The 27,869-nt window shown below is 46.5% G+C and overlaps 1 protein-coding gene across 1 annotated transcript in view; it reads right to left on the reverse strand.

Moving 5' to 3' along the window:
• ITIH2 (inter-alpha-trypsin inhibitor heavy chain 2) overlaps positions 1-27,869 on the reverse strand; it is a 48,789-nt gene that overhangs the window by 12,137 nt on the left and 8,783 nt on the right. Inside the window, exons 3-16 of the mRNA XM_056847704.1 lie at positions 24,347-24,382; positions 20,638-20,810; positions 19,066-19,170; positions 18,276-18,438; positions 16,802-16,909; positions 15,973-16,074; positions 13,938-14,054; positions 12,853-13,021; positions 10,950-11,075; positions 10,508-10,689; positions 9,386-9,571; positions 8,355-8,494; positions 6,932-7,104; positions 5,185-5,307 (exon numbers count right to left, since the gene is read on the reverse strand). Coding sequence (XP_056703682.1) covers positions 5,185-5,307; positions 6,932-7,104; positions 8,355-8,494; positions 9,386-9,571; positions 10,508-10,689; positions 10,950-11,075; positions 12,853-13,021; positions 13,938-14,054; positions 15,973-16,074; positions 16,802-16,909; positions 18,276-18,438; positions 19,066-19,170; positions 20,638-20,810; positions 24,347-24,382 — 1,903 coding nt within the window. The remainder of the gene's footprint in view (positions 1-5,184; positions 5,308-6,931; positions 7,105-8,354; positions 8,495-9,385; positions 9,572-10,507; positions 10,690-10,949; positions 11,076-12,852; positions 13,022-13,937; positions 14,055-15,972; positions 16,075-16,801; positions 16,910-18,275; positions 18,439-19,065; positions 19,171-20,637; positions 20,811-24,346; positions 24,383-27,869) is intronic.

Genomic DNA, 27,869 nt, shown 5'->3' on the forward strand with positions numbered 1-27,869 from the left:
AGTCCATTGGTCCATCTAGTTCAGTATTGTCTACTCTGACTGGCAGCAGCTTTCTGGGCACTCAGACAGAGAAAGATCTTTCCAGCACCTGTAACGAGATTCTCTAGGATGGAGATGCCAGGGATTGAATTTAAGACCATATCTTTGTAGGGCTCCCACTTACCCACCCACAGCCCCAATTTCCAGCCCAGAGGAATTGAGGAGTGGGAGAAAAATGGCCTCCAAATAGTGACGCTCTAGGAATTTTCCCTGGTCTCTACAGTAAAGACTACCGAGGTTAGCCTAGGCCATCACCCAGAAATGATATTACATCCTTTCCAAATTCCTCCTTCCCCAGACACCAGCCAAAGAATATGAGGGTACTTGAACACATGAAGCTGCCTTCTACTGAATCAGACCCTTGGTCCATCGAAGTCAGTATTGTCTACTCAGACTGGCAGCGTCTCTCCAGGGTCTCAGCCAGAGGTCTTTCACATCACTTACTTGCCTAGTCCCTTTAACTGGAGATGCCGGGGATTGAACCTGGGACCTTCTGCATGCCTAGCAGGTGCTCTACCACTGAGCCACAGCCTTTTCTGACATTTGCTGATGCAGCATTGAGAACCCTATCTCTGTGCCTAGCAGGAGTTCTCCTCAGACAGAGGACAGCATTGATGGTTGAGAAGCCAGCAAACACCAGACTCTGCCGGGCTCCTGCCAGGACTTGCCAGATTCCATCACAGGTCGGGAGTCCAGAGTTTTATTTTTATTTTTTTAACTAAAGTCTGACCATGCCTCTTTTTTAAAAAAAGCATGACTCAAAAGGACAAGCATTTGCAAGAAGACTCCTTTGCATGACTGAAAGTTTAGCCACCGGCAACCAAAATGCAGAAACATTCAGCCAATGTCAATGTTGCAGTGATTAATTCCTAGAAAAAAATAAATGGCATACATGAACACATGAAGCTGCCTTATACTGAATCAGACCCACAGTCCATAAAAGTCAGTATTGTCTACTCTAACTGGCAGCAGCTCTCCGGGGTCTCAGGCAGAGGTCTTTCACATCACCTACTCGCCTAGTCCCTTTAACTGGAGATGCCGAGGATTGAACCTGGGACATTCTGCATGCCAAGCAGAGGCTCTACCACTGAGCCACAGCCCCTCCCCTGTGTTCCAGAAATATCATTCCCAGCTTTGATACTCCTTCCCCAAGCTTTCTGGAGTATACAAGATTTAAAACATATATTTTTTATTTTTAGCGGAACCTATACTTTTTGCATCCTAACCTGCATAGCCCAGGCTAGCGCAATCTCATAAGGACATAAGAAAAGCCCTGCTGGATCACACCAAGGCCCATTAATTCATAAGAACATAAGAAAGGCCCTGCTGGATCAGACCAAGGCCATCTGTTCACACAGTGGCCAACCAGGTGCCTCTAGGAAGTCCACAAACAAGAGACTGCAGAGGCATTTATCCTGCCTGTGTTCCACAGCACCTAATATAATGGGCATCTTGTGAGATCTCAGAAGCTAAGCAGGGTCGGTTGTGGCCAGTATTTGGAGCGGAGACCAACAAGGATTACCAGGGTTGCTACACAGAGGCAGGCAATGGCCAACCACCTCTGATCGCCTCTTGCCTTGAAAACCCTACGGGGTAGCCATAAGTCAGCTGTGACTTGAAGGCAACCCCCCCCCCACAACTTTTTGCATGCAAAACATTTACTACTGAGCAATCCCACAAGTTGCCTGCAATATTCCAGGTAAAAGGATGATGTCACCAAACGGAGACTCCATCTGTACCTCCCCATAGAATGGCCTCCCCAAGAATGGCCAACTGGCCAGTTTCCTACTTGTAGGGTTGCCAACCCCCAGGGGATGGCCGGAGATCTCTTGCCATTACAACTGATCTAACATAAGCTGATCCAGGGTGGTTAGAATCTTTCCCCTTGCTGTGCTTGGCTTTCTATTTGCAAAGATTAGTTTCAAAGTTGGGTGAGCCTTCCTAAGGCAGACACAGACCTCCCCACTCCTGCAGACTGAAATGGTACAGTCCATTCCGCCAGTTCAGCATTCCGCAAACTGATTCCCACCTCATTCTGCTGAATAGGGAGACCCACAACCACAGAATCATAGAGTTGGAAGGGACCACCAGGATCATCAAGTCCAACCCCCTGCACAATGCAAGAAATTCACTACCTCCCCCCACACACCTAGTGACCAGAAGATGGCCAAGATGTCCTCTTCACAGCACGTATAGCCAGAATAATAATAGTAAACTGATATTATGTAAATGCTGTAAACAAATTGCAGTAGTGTATATGGAAGGAAAAATTAATGGAATATGCAACCACGGCTAAAAATGACTACTATGGTAAATGGTGACAAGAATAATGAGCAGTTCCATACAAAATGGAAACTATTTTATCAGTATATTGAAGTCTAATTATAATAAAATAAGAGTAGATGTTAACCAATCATAACGAAACCTTAGTTAATTCCATATCTGGATAATTACTTTGATTGCATAGACGTAAAATATTTTTGATAAGATGACTAAGATGACTAGTATTTGTCTGTGAGCTTAGTAATGCTAAAACTCCCCCCCCCCCCTTAAGCTGGGCAGTTATTTTGGTCATAAAACTGTGTTGAATAGCATGGCATTGTAATCTGCCTGATTTGTTTTCTTTCACTTTCTTGCCTTTTTCGAATTTATTGTCGATACCCTTATCCCCCTTTTTCCGTTTCCCCCCTTTGTAGTCTTCCTTCTGTATTTCTTTTATATCGAAATAAAATTTATTTATAGATAAATAGATAGACAGATAGATATAATACTTCTAACAAAGAGCACCCACTCAAGATACAAGACAGTGAACAACAACACAAAGTACTAAATACAGCTGCAGCTTTTTCCAAAACATCTAGTGTCCTTGATTACGGGGAAGGTCTGTGGTTTGCCCAGATGATACAGCGTGGGAGTAGCAGCAGAAATGATGCCGTTGTGCCGTCTGATAAGCTTCACTGAATTATGCTGTGGCACAATTAGCCTGGGGCTTCAAAAAGTGAGCACCCCAATAGTAGAAGGTAAATGCAAAAAATTAATAAAAATAAATGCAATAATAAAAAATAAAAATAATAAATAATAAACATAAAAATAATAAAAATAAAAATATTTTTTTTAATAAAAATAAAAAATAAATGCAAAACGGTGTTCCGGTGAAGACCGTTTCGTGTTTCTTCATCAGTTGCATCAAAGGTTGCTTAAGGGGACGTACAATAACATTCCTCCAGCAACCCTAGCAAGGTATGTTTTGTATCAAGGGGGTGGAATGGATTCACACCCCTGTCTAGGGTTGCCAGGCCCCTCTTCGCCATCGGTGGGAGGTTTTTGGGGCGAAGCCTGAGGAGGGTGGGGGTTGGGGTGGGGAGGGGAGGGACTTCACTGCCATCGAGTCCAATTGCCAAAGCAGCAGTTTTCTCCAGGTGAATTGATCTCTATCGGCTGGAGATCAGTTGTAATAGCAGGAGATCTCCAGCTAGTACCTGGAGATTGACAACCCTAGAGGCAGGTGACTGAGCGAGCCAATCAGGGCAGGGCTGGGGGTATATAAGCTCTGCCTTTGCTGTGGCTCCTCAGTCCTAGCAAACTGTTGAGGAGAGAACCTGATTCCACCTGCCTGTTTATAACGCACCGATCTGCTGGCTGCGTGCCGCCACGTCTCCCCTCTCCGGCCCCACCGCTTGCGTCTCAGACTAGATTTTCCACCTGGCCATGACCATGCCTCCTATCTCTAGATCTGCTGACTGCTACCAGACACGACCTCCTGTTTACACATGACCCCACTGCCTGCTTACAGCTCCCCACACAGCCGAGTCGGTCTCTTTGGATTCAGCCCCTGCCGACCCTGACCCAAAGCAGTTAGTCGGTCAATCAATCAACAATTTCCTTTGCCCTTGGATTTTGCATTCTCTCCCTCCCTCCCAGGGTTGCCAACCTCCAGGCAGTAGTAATATTATACAGCACACTTGCTCAATGAAAATTCTAAGTATATAATTATTCAATGTTCGATAGCCTATAGACGGCTAAGGTAATATTATAACCAATGGTACAAAAAGGCTATTATAGGATTATTTTAATGTGTTAATTCACACAAATAAAACATAATTATAATCAAATTATTCCCATTCTGTAGAAAATAACACAAATATCACAAGTATCCAAGGGTTATATTCACCCTCCTGTACTGCAAAGAATTCCTTAGATAAGTCCTTATCCATATAATCCAAGTTGTTCCCGTCTGGGCTGAGAGGAACAAGCCGCTCCCGTCGGGATGATCAGTTCGTTCCACAAGGCTCCCGCCGGAGTCTCCCTCTCAGCCCATACGGGAACAACTTGGATTATATGGATAAGGACTTATCTAAGGAATTCTTTGCAGTACAGGAGGGTGAATATAACCCTTGGATACTTGTGATATTTGTGTTATTTTCTACAGAATGGGAATGATTTGATTATGATTATGTTTTATTTGAGTGAATTAACACATTAAAATAGTCCTATAATAGCCTTTTTGTACCACTGGTTATAATATTACCTTAGCCATCTATAGGCTATTGAACATTGAATAATTATATACTTAGAATTTTCATTGAGCAAGTGTGCTGTATAATATTACTAATATCGTTTCCAGCACTTATATAGTGTGTATTTTCAGATATATAACCTCCAGGTAGTAGTTGGCGATCTCCCGCTATTACAACTGACCTCCAGCCTCCCCTGGAGAAAATGGCCGCTTTGGCCATTGGACTCTATGGTGTTGAAGTCCCTCCCCTCCCCAAACCCCGCTCTGCTCAGGCTCCGCCCCAAAAATCTCCAGGTGTCTCCCAACCCACAGCTGGCATCCCTACATCGAGTCCATCCTCCAAAACAACCATTTGCTCCAGGTTGAACTCATCTCTGTATAGGGTTGCCAACCTCCAGGTGGTGGCTGGAGGCCTCCCGCTAATATAACTTACCTCCAGCTGATAGAGATCAGTTCCGCTGGAGAAAGTGGCCGCTTTGTCCATTGGACGCTATGGCATTGAAGTCCCTCCTCAAACCCCACCCTACTCAGGCTCTGCCCCCAAAAACCTCCAGGCATTTCCCAACCCCGAGCTGGCAACGCTGCTCCCTCTGCCAGGGGACCTCATTTGAGCATCCGGCATCCCTTACCCGCGTGGATGGCTGCTGCGGTTGGCCCTTTGATGGCACTTAATGGTTCCTTCGGCATCGAGGTGGACTTGGCCCAGGGTGGGATGGCGTTGTCGGGCTTTGGGTGGCCGACAGCTAAAGCGCCTGTCCAAGGAGACAAAGAGCAAGGTAATAACAACAACATCTTGGATTTTTAGGCCACTCCACCCCAGTAGGTCAGGCTCAGAGTGGCTTACAACAAGGTTGTACAATTAACATTCATATAACATATGGTTTAAACCAATGGTTAAGCAAAAAACAAAAAAACCCAAAAAACTAACAAGGCCAAGAAGTGTGCAATTAAAAGCTAAGCCATTAAAAAGTAATCTAAGCGCACATAAGTTTCATACAAGTTAAAAATAAAAAATGCTGATGATTCCTATAAGGCCTTGCAAAAAGCCTTCCAACTACATATGTTAAAATAACACAATTGGCATAATATACTTTTAGACGTACAATCATATGCAAACCATAGACATATAATCATTAGGGCTGCCAGCTCTGGGTTGGGAAATACCTGGAGATTTGGCAGGTGGAGCCTGAGGAGGGCGGGGTTTGGAGAGGAGAGGGACTTCAGTGCCATAGAGTCCAATTGCCAAAGTGGCCATTTTCTCCAGGGGAACTGATTTCTGTCGCCTGGAGTTCAGTTGCAATAGCAGGAGATCTCCAGCCACCACCTGGAGGTTGGCAACCCTAACAATCATATAAAGACCATATGCAATTCGGCGTATTTGCCTTCTTCAGTGGTCTAAAAGAAATTAGCACACCAGACTATACATTATGTATAAAAATTCCACAAATCTGTGTGACTCCTGGACGTAGTATTAGCAGGGTGTCAATAAATATAAAACTGCAGAGCTTCTATGTCTCTTACAGGCTTTCTTATAAATGAAAATTGTTCCCTATCCTTAACTAAACGTCCACATCCCACAGTCACAACGTGATGTGAAAGTCTGGAGTAATTATCAAGTGTTTGTTAATTCTGTTTTTAGGGTTAAGTTTTGTTTTTCTCAAACCCCCCCCTTTCCTTTTAAACCAGTGGTTCTCAAACATTTTGGGCCACCGCCCCCTTGGCTCCACAAACTCAACCCCAGCGCCCCTCTACCCTATCCTCTAAAAAGCACTATGCAAAATAGGGGTTTGCATGACGCACTAAAGAAGAAAATAACAATAAAATTTCAAGACAGTGACAATTAATTGCACATCTGTTCGAAATCAAATTATAACTTTTTAGTTGAAATTTGTTCAATAAAACTGATACACTTGATCCAGTGGTACCAGCTCTTCAAAGTCTGGATAAAATTCTGATAGTTTCCACTAGGGTTGCCAACCTCCAGATGGTGGCTGAAGATCTCCTGCTATTACAACTGATCTCCAACCAATAGAGATCAGTTCCCCTGGAGAAAATGGCCACTATGGCAATTGGACTCTATGGCATTGAAGTCCCCTCCCCTCCCCAAACCCCACCCTTCTCAGGCTCGGCCTCAAAAACCTCCCACCGGTGGCGAAGAGGGACCTGGCAACCCTACAAAGCAGCCATTTTCTCCAGGGGGAACTGTCCTCTGTTGTCTGGAGATCAGTCACCATTCCAGAGTGATCTCCAGGCCCCACCTTGAGGTTGGCAACCCTAAGTCGCAGAGAGAATTACAATAAATTATCCCGCTGTGCCAGTCGTCTCCTGGTTTTTTTTTTAATGCATCCTGCATTAAAACTGCGGTCAGGAACCCACCTGGACAGCATGCCCGCTTATTGTCCCGGGGCGAGTCAGCCAGCATGATTTCATCTCCGTCCGGGTGCTCGATCAGCATCGCTGTGTACGGTGTTATGATGTGGTGGTCAAGGGACATCTGCAAGATCCTTTTAGAGATGTTCCTTTTCAGGGCACCCGTCGAAGCTAGGTTTCTACGTAGAATCATAGAATCATAGAGTTGGAAGGGGCCATACAGGCCATCTAGTCCAACCCCCTGCTCAATGCACGATCAGCCTAGAGCATCCCTGACAAGTGCTTGTCCAGCCTCTGCTTAAAGACTGCCAGTGAGGGAGAGCTCACTACCTCCCTAGGTAGCTGATTCCACTGTTGAACAACAACTGCTCTTGGAGCCAGCATGGTGTAGTGGTTAAGAGCGGTGGTTTGGAACAATGAAGTCTGATCTGGAGAACCGGGGTTGATTCCCCACTCCTCCACATGAGCTGCGGAGGCTAATCTGGTGAACTGGATTCGTTTCCCCACTCCTCCACACAAAGCCAGCTGGGCGACCTTGGTCCAGTCACAGCTCTGTTAGAGCTCTCTCAGCCCCACCTACCTCACAGGGTGTCTGTTGTGGGGAGGGGAAGGGAAGGTGATTGTAAGCTACCGGTAGTTTGATTCTTCCTTAAGTGGTAGAGAAAGTCAGCATATAAAAACCAACTCTTCTTCTTCCTCTTACTGTAAACTTTTCCCCCTAATATCCAGCTGGTACCTTTCTGCCCACAATTTAAACCCATTATTGCAAGTCCTGTCCTCTGCTGCCAACAAGAACAGCTCCCTGCCCTCCTCTAAGCGACAGCCCTTCCAATACTTCAAGAGAGCAATCCTGTCCCCCCTCAGCCTCCTCTTCTCCAGACTAAACATTCCCAGCTCGCTCATCCTTTCCTCATAGGGCTTGGTCTCCAGGCCCAATATGATGTCTTGCAAAATACCAGATGTCATCCACGCTGTGCCGTCAATATCTGTCTATCTTTCTGTGTACGTGTTTGCATCTATATGTCTACCTTGTGCGTGTAAAGAAGAAAGGTATAGGTAATAAATGTTTTATAAACAATATGTTATTAGATATGAAGATAGAGTAAGAAGACAGAGTAATGTAACTCAAAGAAGTGACCGACTAAAATGTAATTTTAAAAAGTAAGCCCCATATAAACTGTAATAATATGATTGTTCATGTTCAAATGTTTGTATGCTTGTTTGTGTATAGAAATAAAACTTTAAAACTGTTTTGTGCCGGCAAAGGATGAGAGAGGTTCTTTGGGGTGGTCTATCACTTAAAAAAAAAAAAAGGGAGTCCCCGGGGTGCTTTATTGGCATATCGACCTTTATTGGCATATACTCAGAAACATGACATAAGCAGTACAACCACTGCTCTAGGAAATCCAGGAAACATTTTCCCTCTTACCTCTCGGCCGTAAGCTGGTTGATGGTAAGGTAGGCCCACAACTTCTCGGTGAATTTGGGATCTGCGTGCTTATCTTTGTTCAGGAAGTCATCCAGACCCTCGGAATCCGCCAAGGTCTCCAAGACTAACTCTGCATTGGACTATACGCCCAAGAGAAATCAGAACGACATGAATGAACAACAGAAGAAGAAGAAGAAGAAGAAGAAGGAGAGTCGGTTTTTATATGCCGACTTTCTCTACACTTAAGGGAGAATCAAACTGGCTTACAGTCACCTTCCCTTCCCCTCCCCACAACAGACACCCTGTGAGGTAGGTGGGGCTGAGAGAGTGTGACTAGCCCAAGGTCACCTAGCTGGCTTCATGTGTAGGAGAAGGGAAACAAATCCAGTTCACCAGATTAGCCTCCGCCGTTTATGTGGAGGAGTGGGGAACCAAACCCGGTCCTCCAGATCAGACTCCACCGCTCCAAACCACCGCTCTTAACCACTACACCACGCTGACTCTCATTTTTATGTATAATATAATATAATATATACATAATATACAGTGGCCAACCAGGTGCCTCCAGGGAGCCCACAAACAAGACGACTGCAGCAGCATTGTCCTGCCTGTGTTCCACAACACCTAATATAAGGGGCATGCTCATATGATCCTGGAGAGAATAGGTATGCATCATGACTATTATTCATTTTGACTAGTAGCCATGGATAGCCCTCTCCTCCATGAACATGTCCACTCTCCTCTTAAAGCCTTCCAAGTTGGCAGCCATCGCCACATCCTGGGGCAGGGAGTTCAATAATTTAACTGTGCGTTGTGTGAAGAAAGACTTCCTTTTATCTGTTTTGAATCTCTCACCCTCCCGCTTCAGCAGATGACCCCGTATTCTGGTATGATGAGAGAGGGAGAAAAAGTTCTCTTGGTCAACTCTTTGCAATCTTCAGTTTCTCCAAATGTGTCTGAAAAAAATCCCAGCTGCTGCTCAAAGACCCACGGCATAAGGAACGAGATGGACAGATAAACCCAGTACTCACAGAAGTGGCTGTAATAACACTCTGCAAGTGTTGCGCGTTTTCCGTGTCGACTTTCCCTGCTACCATAATCTCTGATCCTCCAAAGTAGTTCTGGAAACTGTGGTGGGTGACATCCGATACCATGCCCTGGGGATAGTTGAACTCTATGTTTTTCAGAAGTGGGGTGGAGACTTGGTTGTAGAATTTCTGCAAAGTCCAAAGAGGCAAAAAAGTGAGGACAGCCTACCCACAATTCAAGGTTATGCACCCCCTGCATGATCATGACTATCTACATCCATGGGTACCACATACATCTCCTAGTGGCCGTTGGAAGTACTACCACTAGTCCTTTCCCCCTTAGAAGCTCGATTCATAAATCTTGAGGAGCGTAATTCTAAATCTCTTGTTTAAGGGATATAAGGTCTGAGATATATTTTGCTACTGCCAACGTAACCTTGGGATTACTGTCACTTAATAAATAAGGTATCCACTCAGACACAGTTACGAAGAAGAAGAAGGAGGAGGAGGAGGAGGAGGAGGAGGAGGAGGAGGAGGAGGAGGAGGAGTAATAAATATTGTATAATTTTCAAGTGGAGAAGGGGAAGTAGTGGGAATAGCAAGGAATGTCATTATAACAAAAGCAGATATAATGGCTGTGATTACAGAATTGTACATTAAGGCAGATCAACTTTTCCTTTTTTCCCTTTTTTTAAATGATTTAATATGTAAATTTTTGTAAAGGCAGTGTGAATGTGTATGTCTGCTATTGTTTTGTTTGTTTTACAAAATACATAATAAAATAGGAGAAAGAGAAGGAGGAGGAGGAGAAGAAGAAGGAGAAGAAGAGTTGGTTTTTATATGCCAACTTTCTCTACCACTTAAGGAAAAATTAAACCGGCTTACAATCACCTTCCCCTCCCCACAACAGACACCCTGTGAGGTAGGTGGGGCTGAGAGAGTGTGACTAGCTCAAGGTCACCCATCTGTCTTCATGAGGAGTGGGGAATCAAACCCAGTTCTCCAGTTCAGACTCCACCACTCCCAACCACCGCTCTTAACCACTACACCACGGGTGGCTTCATCCCGTCTTCATCCCACCAAGACGGCCACTCCAAGTAACAGAGAAATGGGGCAGAAGCTCACCTTCATTTGAGAGGCGGTATCCTGGTTTCCAAAAATCCTTTGCGCGATTCCGTTATTTTCAGTGGACAGTCTCTTCAGGAAATCGTAGTCGACATCAAAGCCAATGCCAAGGCTGAACAACGAGGTGTCCTCCTGAACGTTCTTCTTCACATTCTTTTGAATAGTGGGCAGCTTAAGTTCTCCTAATTGGGATGGGAAGGAAGGCGGCAGTTAAGTCTTCCGCATTTTTGTCCAAAACCAGAAGCAATTGTATGTGTTCTTCTTGGCAAAGCTCTCAGCGTGTGTATGACCGTTTTGGTCACCAGAGTTCAAAGACTGACCCCCAGCCTGAGGAACCTTCCTCAGGTTGGAGGAAGTCTTCAAACTTAGCTGAGCAGAGTGGTCACTATTTTCTCTCTCTTGATGCAAGAAGCCCATGTGAGCTCTAATCTGAAATTCTTACCCACAGTAGGGTCTCCATCTGAAACCAGCACAATCATGGACACGGAGTTTGGATCCAACATTCCAAGTCTATTGGCTTCGTTTAAAATAAAGATCGCCCGTAGGAGAGCATCATTAATATTTGTCCCTGTTTAAGAAAAATAAGGAGAAGGTTTAGATAATGCCCAAAGCAATTCAACCCAGCCAAAGTTGAACCCGTCAAAAGTTCACTGAATTTAAGGATGTCAGTTCTCCAACCAAAACTGGAGGAGGAGGAAGAAGAAGAAGCAGCACCACCACCACCACCAGCATCAGCAGCAGCAGCATTGGTTTTTATATGCCAACTTTCTCTGCCACTTAAGGGAGACTCAAACCAGCTTACAATCACCTTCCCCTCCCCACAACAGACATCCTGTGAGGTAGGTGGGGCTGAGAGAATATGACTAGCCCAAGGTCACCCAGCTGGCTTCGTGTGTAGGAGTGGGGAAACCAACCGGGTTCACCAGATTAGCCTCCGACACTCATATGGAGGAGTGGGGAACCAAACCCGGTCCTCCAGATCAGACTCCACCGCTCCAAACCAATGCTCTTAACTACAACACCACACAAGCTTAAATTCAATAGGTGCTGAACTTTGAATGGATCATGCCTTAAACTTTTTTTCCGGCTGTCAAGTCGCCGCTGACTTATGGCGACCCCATAGGATTTTCAAGGCAAGAGACATTTGGAGGTGGTTTGGGGAGGGGACGGACCTCAACAGGGTATAATGCCATAGAGACTACCTTCCATAGCAGCCATTTAGAATCATTTGGAAGGGACCACCAAGGTCATCTAGTCTAACCCCCTGCACAATGCAGGAAATTCCGAACTACCTCCATCCCCCCGCACCCCCAGCGACCCCTACTCCATGCCCAGAAAATGGCCAAGATGCCCGCCCTCTCATGATCTGCCTAAGGCCATAGCATTGCTGACAGATGGCCATCTAGCCTCTGTTTAAAAACTTCCAGGGAAGGAGAGCTCACCACCTCCTGAGGAAGCCTGTTCCATGGAGGAACTGCTCTAACTGTTTAGAAAATTCTTCCTAATGTCTAGACGGAAACTCTTTTGATTTAATTTCAACCCGTTTGTTCTGGTCCAACCTTCTGGGGCAACAGAAACCAACTCAGCACCATCCTCCATAGGACAGCCCTTCAGGTACTTGAAGATGGTTGTCATAACCCCTCTCAGTCTTCTCCTCTTCAAGCTAAACATACCCAGCTCCTCCAACCTTCAGCCTTTCCTCATAAGACTTGGTCTCCAGACCCCTCACCATTTGTTGCCCTCCTCTGGACACATTCCAGGTGAACTGATCTCTGTTGCCTGGAAATCAGTTGTAATAACAGGAGATCTCCAGCCACCACCTGGAGGTTGGCAACCCAAACTGCTGTGTCCCCCCCCCCCTCTCTCTCAGCATCTAGTGACGAGGATGATCAGGGGCCTGGAGACCAAGCCCTACGGGGAAAGGCTGAGGGACTTGAGAATGTTGAGTCTGGTGATGAGGAGGTTGAGGGAGGACGTGATTGCTCCCTTGAAGTATTTGAAGGACTGTCTCTTAAAGGAGGGCAGGGAGCTGTTCCTGTTGGCAGCAGAGGATAGGACAAACAATAAATTACCTGGGGAAAGGTACCAGCTGTGTATTAGGAAAAACTTTTTTTTTACAGTGAGAGTAGTTGTGTGGTGGAATGAGCTGCTTAGGGAGGCGGTGAGCTCCCCTTCACTGGCAGTCTTTAAGCAGAAGCTGGGCGAACACTTGTCAGGGATGCCCTAGGGCCTAGGCTGATCCTGCATTGAGCAGGGGGTTGGACTAGATGACCTCTATGGACCCTTCCCACTCTAGGGTTCTGTGATTCCATGACTATGCTCACGTCGGTAACATACTTGCCTACCTCCATGGGGATGGATCCCCTCAACATACTTCTTGGCAGCTTCGGTCTCCGATTTGGAAGCTTGCACCAAGCTGTCTCTCCAGGTCCGCACGTTGTGGTTGAAGTCGAGAATTGAGAACTTGTCGTCGGAGCGGAGGTCCCCCAGGATGGTCTTCATCGCTTCGACAGTCTGGACAGAGAAGAAGCTGCAGCCGTAGCGAGCTCTTTTCGATGACTCAAAAGTACCAACCTGAGCTAGGGCTGCCAGCTCCAGGTTGGGAAATATCTGGAGATTTTGGGGATGGAGCCTGAGGAGGGTGGGGTTTGGGGAGGGGAGGAATTTCAATGGGGTATGTTTTGCTGGTGCTTCTTTTTTTTTATTGCAATCCTCTCTCTTATTGTAATGATTACCGGGAACACTTGACACAGTAGAAAGGTGGGCTGTAAATCTTCTAGATCAGCTAAATCAAGCACAGTAAACTGAGATGGCAGGAAAAGAGGAAGACCCAACAAGAGATGGATGGACTCTATAAAGGAAGCCACGGCCCTCAATTTGCAAGGCTGTTAAAGATGGGACGTTTTGGAGGACATTGATTCACAGGGTCGCCATGAGTCAGAAGCGACTTGACGGCACTTAACACATACACACAAACTGAGATGGCAGCTTTTCTACTTGTCTAAAGACAAACAGATCTTCCTGCCTCAATGGGCATCAGCAGCCAAAGGAGTTTGATTCCACATGGTGGTGGAAAGTGTAGTCAAGTCTCAGCAATCATATGGCGACCCCTGAGGGTTTTCAAGGAAAGAGACCATCAGAGGTGATTTGCCATTGCCTGACTCTGCATCACGACCCTGGTATTCCTTGGAGGTCTTGCCGGGCATGACCCCACTTAGCTTTCAAGATTTGGCTAGCCTGGGCCATCCAGGTCAAGGCAGGAGATGAACAGAGGGTGGGTTTGGCCTTGCCTGCCTCTGCATAGTGACCCTGGACTTCCTTGGTGGCCTCCCATCGAAGTCCTAACCAGGGCTGACCCTGCTTAGCTTCTGAGACCTGATGACATCAAGCTAGCCTGGGCCATCCAGGTCAGGGCTTTGGTTCCACTTACTTGCTTCATTTTCAGCCCCCACATTGAGCCGCTGACATCAATCACAAAGAGGATATTTTTGGGCAGGAACTCCAGATTTTCGGGAGCAAAGAAGTGGATGAAATAACCATTGAAAATCTGCAAAACAAAACAAGAGGTTGAACTATCGTGTTGCCAGGCATCGGTTCCATTCCCCAGCTGATGATATGAAATGGGACCAACTTAAGGTCCTGAATGGTTAAGTCTGGACTACTTGAAGGTCCGCCTTGACCAGCACTGTCCAGCCTGACAGTTAAGACTCTCCTCTGATTCCCTGCTCTCTATGCCCTTTTGCAAAAGGTGTGGAGGGCTTTCTCAGTGGTGGCTCCTCATCTTTAGAATGCCCTTTCCCTGGAGGCTCACCTAGTCCTTGCTTTGCTAGCCCTTAGGTGTAGGGTTGCCAGGTCCCTCTTCGCCATCGGCGGGAGATTATTGGGGTGGAGCCTGAGGAGGGCGGGGTTTGGGGAGGGACTTCAATGCCATTGAGTCCAATCGCCAAAGCGGCCATTTTCTCCAGGTGAACTGATCTCTGTCGGCTGGAGATCTGTTGTAACAGTGGGAGATCTCCAGCTACTACCTGGAGATTGGCAACGCTACTTTGGTAGCAGGCCAACTCTTTCCCCATTAACCAGGTTTTTGCTGGAAGTTTTGATTCCATCTTTTAGTGAATTATCTTGACTTTTCTTTTGCACCCTGTTTTGGGTCCCTTCAGGAAAGCAGTTTGGTGATGGTAAGTGCCATGAAATCGCAGCCAACTTATGGCCGCTTCATAGGGTTGGTGAAAGGGGGTGGTCTGCCATTGCCTGCCTCCGTGCAGCAACCCCAGACTTCCTTTCTTGGTGGTCTCCCATCCAAGTACTAACCAGGGCCAACCCTGCTTAGCTTCCGAAATCTGACAAGATCAGGCTAGCCTGGGCAATCCAGGTCAGGTGGTGTCTGGTGATCTCCCACTATTACAGCTGATCTCCAGGCAACAGAAGTTAGTTCACCTGGGGAAAACGGACACTTCAGAAGGTGGACCCTATGACATTATACCCCATTGAAATCCCTCCCCTCCCCAAACCCTGCCCTCCCCAGGCTCCGCCACCAAACTCTCCAGATATTTCCTAACCTGGAGCTGCCAACCCTAGGTGGAGTTTGGTGAGTGGAGGGAGCTCAGCAGAGATGTGATCCCATACGGTCCACCTTCCAAAGTGGCCATTTTCTTGCATGGAACTGATCTCTGTAGTTTGGAGATCAGTTTTAATTCAGTGAGATATCCAGGCCCCACCTGGGGGTTGGCAACCGTACTCCCCAGCCAAGGACCTACCCAGAACACTGAAGTGCACCATCAGTTAAATATAGGTGAGGCAAGTTCCCAATGAATAAGCCCCATGACCTTACAGTTTCTTCCTGCTCTCTCTCAATTATTAGTATCATAAGAAAATAAGAACATAAGAAAAGCCCTGCTGGATCAGACCAAGGTCCATCAAGTCCAGCAGTCTGTTCACACCGTAGCCAACCAGGTGCCTCTAGGAAGCCCACAAACAAGACAACTGCAGCAGCACCATCCTGCTTGTGCTCCACTGCACCCAATGTAATAGGCATGCTCTGATCCTGGAGAGAATAGGTATGCATCATGACTAGCAGCCATTTTGACTAGTAGCCATGGATAGCCCTCTCCTCCATGAAGATGTCCACTCCCCTCTTAAAGCCTTCCAAGTTGGCAGCCATCACCACATCCTGGGGCACAATTTAACTATGCATATAAGAACATAAGAAAGGCCATGCTGGATCAGACCAAGACCCATCAGGTCCAGCAGTCCATTCCCACAGTGGCCAACCAGGTGCCTCTAGGAAGCCCACAAGCAAGGCGATTGAAGCAGCTTTATCCTGCCTGTGTTCCAAAGCACCTAATATAATCCCTTCCCCATATAATAGTATCGCTTCCCCATGTTGTGACCCTCACAAAAAATTGTCCTGGCTGTCTCCCGCGCCTCTTCCTTGTTTCCCCTTCCCTTTTGTAGAATAACCATACCTCCAGTTCTCCCGCTTTGGTATCTCTGTTTACATCGTACACCACCACAAAATTGCCATCGATCACTGTAGAAGGGAACGTGGTGGACCTAAAATGGTGGACCTAAAATGGAGATGAAGAGGGCAAAGGAGGCATTTTCATCTGACATTGGTTTCCTTTTTTTGGGGGGTGTGTGTGATTAATTTACTTCATTTATACCCAACCTTTTTCGCCAATGGGGACCCAGTGTGGCGTACATAGGTAGGGTTGCCAACCTCCAGGTACTATACAAATAACTCACTCTACTGTAAAGGGTATTGGTCAAATAAAACAGTAGTAGGCAAAAATGAACAAGCAAAAAGCATAAACAGCGAGGCTGTTACTGTATTACAAAAGTGCAACAAAATGAACAAGCGAAGCTAAGCAACCGGGGTTACAAAGCGAAGATAGCAAAACAATAGGCTAGTGCTAATAAATATACAAAAGTGAAGCATGTAGTTGCATTCTGGTCAGTTTCAAGTTCTTCAAACAACGGAGAAATAGGTGGTAACGCGGCTCCGGAAGTATTCCAGCGCTTTCGCTACACGAGGTAGCTTCATCAGCCTGATACAAAATTATATACATGAGAATACAAAAAAGTATAAAAACCTCTATAACAAACTACAATCATTTCAAATAAATATTATAACTCCTATGAGTTATTATTATTATAATATCCTATGAGATAGCTACAGAAGACAGGATGAAATGAGTCATCGCTAAAGCCACTGAACCAAATGGCCCAAAACCAGAGAATGAAAAGGAAATGCTGAGTGACCCTGTGGGCTTATCCATACGGTTTCATCTTTACCTTTTTTTCTCCTTTGGTGATGGTAGTAACATCTGAAAATGTGTCTCCAAGGGAGTTGGGAACGTAGACAAAACTAATCCCCTGAGGCTCAATGATGCGGATGTCCACCTTTGGGCAGAATGGCAGAGGAAATAATCAGTTTAGAGAAGAGCTGGTAATCCTATGTGGTAGGTAATAGGTGTGTAATGGTTAGGTTTAGATGTACAGGTAGAGTATCCCTTATTTGGACATCCCATATCAGGACTGATCCGAAAACCGGACCCTTCGAGCTGGCATGCAGGCAGATCTGAGCTGCCTGCTTTCAATGTTTCCTCTCACCTAAAAAAATAAAATACAGTGTATGCAGCATCGTAGGTGGAGACTGAAAGCCTGCCGTTGTTAGTTAGTTTGTTGTTGCTCTTGTTTAACAGCTGATAGAGCTATTCTGGTGAGATGCCTGTGCTTTCTGATGGTTATTTAAAATATTGTTTAAATACATCCAGGCTTTGTGTATAAAGTGTATATAAAACATAAATGAATTTTGGTTCCCATCCCCAAGGTATCTCATTATGTATATGCAAGAATTTCAAAATATTGCAAAATACGGAAAGATCCGAAACATGGAACATTTCTGGTCCCAAGCAGCGCAGACAAGGGATACTCAGCCTGTAATAGATAGGTATAGTAGTTATAGGTGAATGAAATTATTGTAATATTCTGTACTATATGTTACTTGTAGTTAAGGCAAAGGAATTATTTTAAAATAATTTTTAATATCTGTAGAGGTTTTTTTTTAACAAATTCTAGAGTGTTCAAAGAAGATGAAGAATTGGCTTTTATATGCTGACTTTCTCTACCAATTAAGGAAGAATCAAACCGGCTTACAATCCCCTTCCCCTCCCCAGAATAGATGCGCTCCCCACAACAGACAGCAGACGCCCTGTGAGGTAGGTGGGGCTGAGAGAGCTCTTAAGAGAACTGTGACTAGCCCAAGGTCACCCAGCTGGCTTTATGTGGAGGAGTGGGGAAACCGACCTGATTCACCAGATTAGCCTCCGCCGCTCATGCGGAGGAGTGGGGAATCAAACCCGGTTCTCCAGATCAGAGTCCACCGCTCCAAACCACCGCTCTTAACCACCACACCACACCTACTACCCCTCTGCATATCACACCTCACCCAATCATGCCTGCTCGTGTCATTTACTTGCTTTTGACATTTACATTGCCATTGTGTGTCTAATTCACTCACCTCTACTTAAGGATAGATGGAATCACATTCTAGCTGTATCTGAACAAGTGAGCCGTGGCTCTCGAAAGCTCATAACCCTGCCAGAAATTTTGTTAGTCTTTAAGGTGCTGCTGGACTCCTACTCCTTTCTACCGCTAGTGACAGACTAACACGGCTACCCATCGTGATTCTCAACGCAGCAAGGCAATCTCATATTTGGAAGCTGGACTTCAAATGCACAGTTTGAAGCCAAGGGTTGGCCTTTACCTCTAGGTGTTTAGCCAGCCGACCGGGCTGTAGTGGGATAATGTGCTCGTAAGATGACAATCTCCTTCGGATCACCTCTTCGTAGTGGATTTCAAACTGGACTTTGGTTCCTCCGGGCACGTTGAGTTCGGCTTTGAAGTTCTCCGTGTCGAGGGCATTACTCCTGGAAACAGCCAATAGCATGCAAAAGACAGTCTTAATGCGCCGACAAGATGCAATCTCTCAGTTGGAAGGTGGATCCCAGATAGATCTTAAAACTGTCCATTTAATAATATAGATTTGCTTTGAAATGTTTTCTTTGGTGGGAAAAAGAGTATTTACACAACAGTTTTGTTTAATGGAAGTCAACACAAATTGAGTGTTTCAAGATTTGTGGCTGTGTGGGTTTTTGAACCAGGCCTCCAGGAATCGAAGAAGAAGAAGAAGAAGAAAAAGAAGAAGAATTGGTTTTTATATTCTGACTTTCTCTACCACTTAAAGGAGGAATCAAAGCGGCTTATAATCACCTCCCCTTCCCCTCCCCACAACAGACATCCTGTGAGGTAGGTGGGGCTGAGAGAGCTCTAAGAGAGCTGTGACTAGCCCAAGGTCACCCAGCTGGCTTCATGTGGAGGAGCGGGGAAACCAACCCAGTTCATCAGATTAGAGTCCGCCGCTCATGTGGAGGAGTGGGGAATCAAACCCGCTTCCCCAGATCAGAGTCTGCAGCATCAAACCACCACTCTTAACCACTACACCATACTGGCTCTGCTGTTGCAATATAGGAAGGCAATATGGCCAGGGTTTGTACCTCAGTATTCCAGCCGTTTTGCCCCTGGCTCTGGCTTGTGCGAATTGGCTTCTGGCTTCAGATTTTTCTCTAATCGAGCTAGTAAACGTGATGCCGTTGACATTCCTGTGAGACAGAAGACCAGGAGCAATCACAAGCAATAACTGAAGGACATTTCTGGATTTGAAACAGTTCTCTGCTGCGTATCTCTCAAAGGGACAAAAAGGGAGGAGAATTAAAAGGGAGAAATGCCTCTGAATTTTCAGGTGCTGAACAATGACCCCCCTTCCAAAGAATGATAATGCCATAGAGTCTCCCCAACAAAGCAGCCTTTTTCTCCAGGGGAACTGATCTCTGAAGTCTAGAGATCAGTTGTAATTTTGGGAAGATCTCCATGCCCCAACGGGGAGTTGGACAACTGGGCGGTGGATCCCCACCTTAGACCCCACTGTATATTTCAGATGCAAAACTACTCCCTACCCCCCTGCTCATGAACTGGGCCCCAGATTTCTGCCTCAGAGTCCATTCCTGATAGATCTATCGGATAGGGTTGCCAGTTCCCCCTTGGCCACTGGCAGGGGATGGGAGGTAGGATTGCTAGAGCCAGGTTGGAAAACTCCTGGAGATTTGGGGATGGAGCCTGGGGAGGACAGGGACCTCTGTGGGGTACAATGCCATAGCGTTCACCCTCCAAAGCAGCCATCTTCTCCAGGGGAACTGATCTCTGCAGTCTGGAGATGAGCTGTAATTCCGGGGGATCCCCAGGTCCCACCTGGATGAAGGCATCTCTATCGGATGTTCCCCAAAGGGTTTTGAACTTGTGCTACCTGGAAAACAGTCTTTCATTACACTTGGCCAATCATTTTGCATCTCTGATATGGCATGAAGGGCACATCATGTTAAGGTGGTAGGGCTGCCAACCTCCAAGTACTAGCTGGAGATCTCCTGCCATTACAACTGATCTCCAACCAATAGAGATCAGTTCCCCTGGAGAAAATGGCTGCTTTGGCAATTGGACTCTATAGCATTGAAGTCCTTCCCCTCCCCAAACCCCTCCTCAGGCTCCACCCCAAAATCTCCAGGTGTTTCCCAACCCGGAGCTGGCAACCCTACTCCCCTTCCCAAATTCCTTCCTCCCCAGGCTCCGCCCCACAAATCTCTAGGAATTTCCTAGCCTGGAGCTGGCAACCCTCTCTGTGCATACAGCCAGTGGTCAAAGCAGCTCTGCTCTTTAATATAGATTGGAAGGTATGGTCAATATATATAAATCAGTATTTTAGGGATAGAAAAATGAGCCTCAATTTTAGAACCTAAACTTACTAAATTGTAGACTAAGATGAAAATAGCTAAATAATAATTAAAGTGGAAACAGATAAAATAAAGTGTTATTCACAAAAGAAATAATATACATAATATTCTGTTCTGTATGAGGAGAGTTGAAGTTGATTTTTGTATTGTTTTACATTTCACCTTTTCTTTCTTCATTTTCTTTCTTTTTTGTGTACTAATTGTTGTATATCTTGTTTATTTTGATATACCCTGCAATATTGTGCACACTCCAATAATAAAAAAAGCAGCTCTTATCTCACTTACATAGTGAAGTTATGGATGAAAGCCCCTTTTGGGATCTGGACGTCGAAGACCAGATTCTGTGCGTGCTTGGCGTTATTTGCCACTTTGCTCTGGACCATCGTGTTGGCCAGTCGAGATGTAATGACCGACTGGACCTTGTAGCTATAAAGGATGATGTCGTCGGCGCCTCGCACCTGCGGATACCAAAACACTGAGACGGAGCCAGAGAGCTAAGGGTGAAATTCCAAATCCCACCTAGAAATTTCTCTGAGGAATACGGTTTCCAACCTCCAGGTACTAGCTGGAGATCTCCTGCTTTCACAACTGATCTCCAACCGACAGAGATCGGTTCCCCAGGAGAAAATGGCCGATTTGGCAATTGGACTGTATGGCATTGAAGTCGCCCCCTCCCCAAACCCTGCTCTCCTCAGTCTCCACCCTCAAAATCTCCAGGTATTTCCCAACCTGCAGCAGGCAACCCCAGCTAGGATGAAAAACTGCGGGGAACCCTTTTGAGGCCATATGGGTGTGGCGTGAGGGTGTGCATGCATGCGTGGCCCGCCGACCCTCAGCTGGTCAGCAGGCAGCCGGGTGGATTGACAGGGTTTTGCCCACCACCACCAGGCACTTGGAAACCCTACTGCAGGTTGACAATCAAAGTATGCAGATTCTTGCTGTTTTCCTTTTTTTTAAAAAATGCTCCGAGCTTATAATGCTGTGTGTTTCATAGAATCAGAGAGTTGGGACTACCAGGATCATCTAGTCCAACCCCCTGCACAATGCAGGAAATTCACAACTACCTTTCCTCCCCCCACACCCCCAGTGACCCCCACTCCATGCCCAGAAGATGGCCAAGGTGCCCTCCCTCTCATGATCTGCCTAAGGTCATAGAATCAGCATTGCTGACAGATGGCCATCTAGCCTCTTCTTAAAAATTTCCGGGGAAGTAGAGCTTACCACCTTCCGAGGAAGCCTGTTCCACTGAGGAACCGCTCCAAGTGCTAGAAAATTCTTCCTAATGTCTTGACGGAAACTCTTTTGATTTAACTTCAACCCCGTTGGTTCTGGTCCGACCTTCTGGGGCAACAAAAAACAACTCGGCCCCGTCCTCTCTATGGCAGCCCTTCAAATACTTGAAGATGGTTATCATAGCCCCTCTCAGGTCATTTATGCATGGTCGCTTTAACCTCCTTTATTCCCCGTTTCAGCCAGGATCAATTTTTTCAGTATTTACGCTATCTCATTCCTTGGAAGCTCAACGCTGTTTCAATGCAAAACGAACCTGACTTTTCCCATTCCTCTTCTGGCCCGAATTAAACCATTGATCCTGGCTCATTCCAGAGTCACAGAGCGAGCATACCGCGTTAGGGGGAAACACAGAAGATTGGCTTCTCTCACAGCCAATCACGAAGCAGTGTGTAAAGAGGCGGGGATTCAAGTGCTTCCTGCTACCTTGGGGCTCTTTCTGAGCAAAAGAAAGGCTTTTTAAAAATGAGGCTTGGATTTCTCTCTCCCCCTTTTTTCAGGTAGCTCAGGTTTTTTGTTCTTAAAATGCTTTTTTATGCAGCAGATGGGTTTTGTGGGAAGGAAATCTCTCATGGTAAGCCAATTACAGAGCAGCATGTAAAGGGGTGGGACTTGATTTGAGCTTGGGAGACTGCTTTTCTGTATTCATGGCTCGATTAGCACACAGTTTCGTTCCCTGATCATTCAAGCCAATGCACCCAGTTTTCCCCAACCCGGGTTACTTTAATGTGAAATGAACCCAGGTCCAACAAGGGAGATCCAGCCCATGCATAAAAGACCTCAGTTTTCTCCTCTTCAGGCTAAACATTCCCAGCTCCTTCAACCTTTCCTCATGGGACTTGGTCTCCAGACCCCTCACCATCTTTGTTGCCCTCCTCTGGACACGTTCCAGCTTGTCTACATCTTTCTTAAATTGTGGTGCCCAAAACTGAACACAGTACTCTAGTTGAGGTCTAACCAGAGCACAGTAAAGCGATACCGTTACTTTGCGTGATCTGGACACTGACACCCGCCTACATGCCTCCGCCCCCTGGGTCAGTTTGCATTCCAGCATTCTCCGGCCAACATTGCACAAGAGAAGGCGACTCTTTGAAAATCCAAGCTAGTTCATATCCGGGAAGTCAGAGAGAAAACAAAAAACGTTAAGCAAACGGTGGGATTGATTTCGAGGTAATGATTAACGGAGAAAATCACCTTGCAGAAGAAAGCGCGATTCGAGTCAGAAGCATCTAAGAGACCATCATGATTTTCAGGAGACAAGCTTTTGAGAAGGGAGCTTCGAATGTCAGAAGCTTAAATCCCGAAAATCTTGGTGGTCCCTAAGGTGCCAATGGACTCGAATCTTGCTCTTCTACTGCGTTTGTTTTATTTTTTATTTATTTCATTCAATTTACACCTTGCACTGTTTCCTGGTCAGGCCGGGCTCTGAAAAGAACAAATACGTAAATTCCAAGGATCAATTCAAATTATAAACATTTTAAAACAATTATTTAAGAAGTCATTAAATCTGATTATACTAATCAGCGCCGATGATAAAACAGTAGGCCACAGAAAGTCTGGGGAGAAATCAGGATAGGGTTGCCAGGTCCCCTCTCGCCTCTGGCAGGAGGCTATCGGGCTGCGTTTGGGATGTAAACTGGAAGTGCCGTGCGCGCGGTGTGCGCGCACGCGTGCACATTTGCCCGCCGACCCTCAGGTGGTCGGCGGGCAGAGGGACAAATTGCCGGGGGGGTTGCCCGCCACCACTGGGCACCTGGCAACACTAAATCAGGACACACACCCCGTCATAATCAGTAGGGTTGCCAGGTCCCTTTTCACCACTGGCAGGAGGTTTTTGGGGCGGAGCCAGAGGAGGACTGGGTTGAGGGAGGGGAGGGACTTCAGTGCCATAGGATCCAATTGCCATAGCTGCCATTTTCTCCAGGGGAACTGATCTCTATCGGCTGGAGAACAGTTGTAATTAGGCTTGCCAACCTCCAGGTACTAACTGGAGATCCCCCACGATTATAACTGATGTCCTGTATTTCCCAACCCAGAACTGGCAACCCTAGTTGTAATAGCAGGAGATCTCCAGCTAATACCTGGAGGTTGGTAACTGTAAGGCCAGGGCCAGGGCTGGAAAAACCCTGGCCCTGGTTGAGGACAGCCAGACACTCTTCAGCCAACCTGGCTACCCCGCTCTGAAACTCTCTTCATTGCAGAAGGGGCAGAGGGTTGCGTGTACCACTTCTAGGTAGAGTTGCCAGCTCTGGGTTGGGAAATACCTGGAGATTTGGGGGGGGGTGGAGCCTGAGGTGGGTGTGGTTTGGGGAGGGACCTCAGTGGGGTACAATGCCATGGAATCAACTTCCAAAGCAGCCATTTTCTCCAGGTGAACTGACCTCTGTCAACCTGGCAATCAGCTGCAATCCCAGGTGATCTCCAGCCACCACCTGGAGGTTGGCAACCCTACTTCTAGGTCTTCTAGGGGCAACTGGTTGAACCTCTGTGAGAAAAAGGATGCTGGCTAGAGTTGCCACCTCCAGCTTGGAAAATTCCTGGAGATTTGGGGGATGGCACCTGGGGAGGGCAGGGTAGGGTATAATGCCACAGTTTCCCCTCCAAAGCAGCCATTTTATCCAGGGGAATAGATTTATGTAGTCTGGAGACTGGTTGTAATTCTGGAAGATCTCAGAGGTTGGTTGGGGGTTATTGGAACACTCACCTCTTCTCCTGAATCGTCGGCAGCAGATATGCTCCTCTAGAGAAAAGAAAGACACCAGAAATGAGTAATCAGGGCATTCAGGATGCTTTGGTCCCAAACAAAAGCGATTTTTTGAACACATGAGGCTGCCTTATACTGAACCAGACCCTTGGTCCATCAAAGTCAGTATTGCCTAAGGCCGGCAGCGGTCTCAGGCAACGGCTCTCCAGGGTCTCAGGCAGAGGTCTTTCACGTCACCTACTTGTAGGGTTGCCAACTGCCAGGTAGTAGCAGGAGATCTCCTGCTAATTCAACTGATCTCCAGCCAATAGAGATCAGATCACCTGGAGAAAAATGGCCGCTTTGGCAATTGAACGCTATGGCGTTGAAGTCCCTCCCCTCCCCAAACCCGCCCTCCTCAGGCTCCGCCCCAAAAATCTCCAGCTGGTGGCAAAGAGGGACCTGGCAACCCTACCTACTTGCCTGGTCCCTTTAACTGGAGATGCCAGGGATTGAACCTGGGACCTTCTGCATGCCAAGCAGATGCTCTACCACTGAGCCACAGCCCCTGATCTAGGGGATAACTAGGATAACTAGGGTATCAATGAAAGGGTTTTAAAAAATATATATTTCACACTACATACTACACAATAAACATACAACACATTCAGTACCACATTTACATACAATACATTCAGTACCACATTTACTACCTACCATAATACAAACATAACCACTAACACTGCACTAAAATATAACTGTACATATTTTACTAGGGTGTAATTAAAACATTTAATTTCATTAGGAATTCATCGAACATGAAGGTTTTAATGGTTTTTAGGCTGTGATTAAGGGTTTGTTAAGCTGTGACCTTGGTGGCCCTTGTGAGGGCAGAAAGGCAGGGTATAAATTTTGTAAAATAAAATAAATATGTCAATGAGTAAATGCTATGCCCCTGACTCATACACCGCTGCTGCCTGCAAGCTTTTTCCTCTCATTCTTTTGCAAAGCAAAGGTCTCCATTGTCCTCCAGCTCCCAATTCTTGCATTAGATGTCATACCTAGAAATAATAACAAAGCCCTGGGGAACCTCAGCCTTGTATTCTTACTCAGATCCCTGCCTCTATGTTAGGTCTATTATAAAAGGAGTGTGTGTGTGTGTAAGTGCCATCAAGTCGCCTCCGACTCATGGTGACCCTATGAATGAAAGTCCTCCAAGATGTCCTATCTTTGACAGCCTTGCTCAGATCTTGCAAATTGAAGCCTGTGGCTTCCTTTATTGAGTCAATCCATCTCTTGTTGGGTCTTCCTCTTTTCCTGCTGCCCTCAACTTTTCCTAGCATGACTGTCTTTTCCAGTGACTCTTGTCGTCTCATGACGTGACCAAAATACGACAGCCTCAGTTTAGTCAGTTTAGCTTCTAGGGTCAGTTCAGGCTTGATTTGATCTATAACCCACTGATTTGTTTTTTTGGCAGTCCAGGGAATCCGTAACACTCTCCTCCAACACCACATTTCAAAGGAATCTATTTTCTTCCTATCAGCTTTCTTCACTGTCCAGCTTTCACACCCATACATAGTAATAGGGAATATGATGGCATGAATTAATCTAGTCTTGGTGGCCATAAAAGGAGTACATCTTTGAATTTACTTTTTTCCCACTTTACAAGTCTCCTAGGCCAGTCATACATTATGATGTCTATGATTTTCCTTTCATCTAGACCAGAGGTTCCCAAACTTTTTGAGTCATGGAGCACTTTTCAGGAGAGAAATTCATCACGGAGCATTAATTTTCACCTAGCACTTGAAGAAGAAGAAGAAGAAGAAGAAGAAGTGGTTTTTATATGCTGACTTTCTCTACCACTTAAAGGAGGAATCAAAGCGGCTTATAATCACCTCCCTTTCCCCTCCCCACAACAGACATCCTGTGAGGTAGGTGGGGCTGAGAGAGCTCTAAGAGAGCTGTGACTAGCCCAAGGTCACCCACCTGGCTTCACATGGAGGTGTGGGGAAACCAACCCGATTCTCCAGATTAGAGTCCACCTATTTTAACCACTACACCACACTGGTTCCCAGGACATTAAACCTTTTCCTCACCCCTCTATCCCCCAGGCTGTGAGGTAGGTGGGGCTGAGAGAGAGTGACTAGCCCAAGGTCTCCCAGCTTCATATGCAGGAGTAAGGAAACAAATCCAGTTCACAAGATCAGCCTCCGCTGCTCATGTGGAAGAGTGGGGAATCAAACTCGGTTCTCCAGATCAGAATCCACCGCTCCAAATATACTAAACCGAATGACAGTAGTATTTTTCTTTCCAGTCTCTTCATGGAGCACTAGGAGATGTTTCATGGAGCATCAAGTGCTCCATGGAGCACAGTTTGGGAACCTCTGATCTACACCCAAGCGAGGCCATGACTGGGAAGTTTATGGACCGATCTCCCCCCTTTTTAAAAAAATGTAAATAATGGGTGGCGTAGTGGTTAACAGCGACAGACTCTAATCTGGAGAACGAGGTTTGATTCCTGGCTCCTCCACATGAAGCCTGCTGGGTGACCTTGGGCCAGTCACAGTTTTCTCCGTGCTCTCTCAGCCCCACTCACCTCACAAGGTTCCTGTCGTGGGGAGAGGAAGGGAACGCAAGCTGCTTTGAGGCTCCTTAAAGGTAGAGAAAAAGCAGGGTGTAAAAACCAACTCTTCTTCTTCTGCATAATGCCCCTGTTTGGATTGGGGTCATCTTGCAGAGTTAAACCCCCTGCCCAGATGCAGTTTCATGGATTAAAAATCGCTGCCACTTTCCTGATGGTCGCTATTTCCATCTAAAAACCAGTGGGAACAGGCCTGGCCCCGGCCTTTGAGGGTAGGGTTGCCAAGTGCCCAGTGGTGGCGGGTAAAATCCTGCCAATCCACCGGGCTGCCCGCCAGCCAGCTGATGGCCGGCAGGCACTGCGGGCATTTCTGGGAATCTCGGGGAAAACTCTATGGAATCCATAGAGTTTAAGAATGAATAAGGCTTGGCTTCCTGTCCTGAAAACCTCCAGACTAACAAAGACTGGAAACCATAGAGTTTTGCCCAAGATTGCTAGAGCGTCCACGTCGCTTCCGGGTAAACCCAGAAGTGACGTGCCTGGTCGCACCTGGCGCTACAGCCACGGCCCCAGAAAGCGCCCGCTGGTGGATCTACGGGGCCTGGCAAGCCTATTTGAGGGAGTTTAATAAGAACATAAGAAAAGCCCGGCTGGATCAGACCAAGGCCCATCAAGTCCTGCAGTCTGTTCACACAGTGGCCAACCAGGTGCCTCTAGGAAGCCACTAACAAGACAACTAAAGCAGCATTATCCCGCCTGTGTTCCAAACACAGTCCTCTCATTCAGACAAAGGCTGGCCAGCAACAGAGATGGACACACAGCACAGTTCAGCCTCATGTAGGGCTGTTGAAAAAAAAAATTCATTATAGTTTGGATTCGGCAGAATTCGGCCCGTTTCGATTCGGGATATGCTGAAGTCCAAACTCCCCCAATTCGGATCTGTGGAATTCGGCGCCTAGTTCG

The sequence above is a fragment of the Euleptes europaea genome, chromosome 3 (genome assembly GCF_029931775.1).
Source record: "Euleptes europaea isolate rEulEur1 chromosome 3, rEulEur1.hap1, whole genome shotgun sequence".
NCBI classification, from domain to species: Eukaryota; Metazoa; Chordata; class Lepidosauria; order Squamata; family Sphaerodactylidae; genus Euleptes; species Euleptes europaea.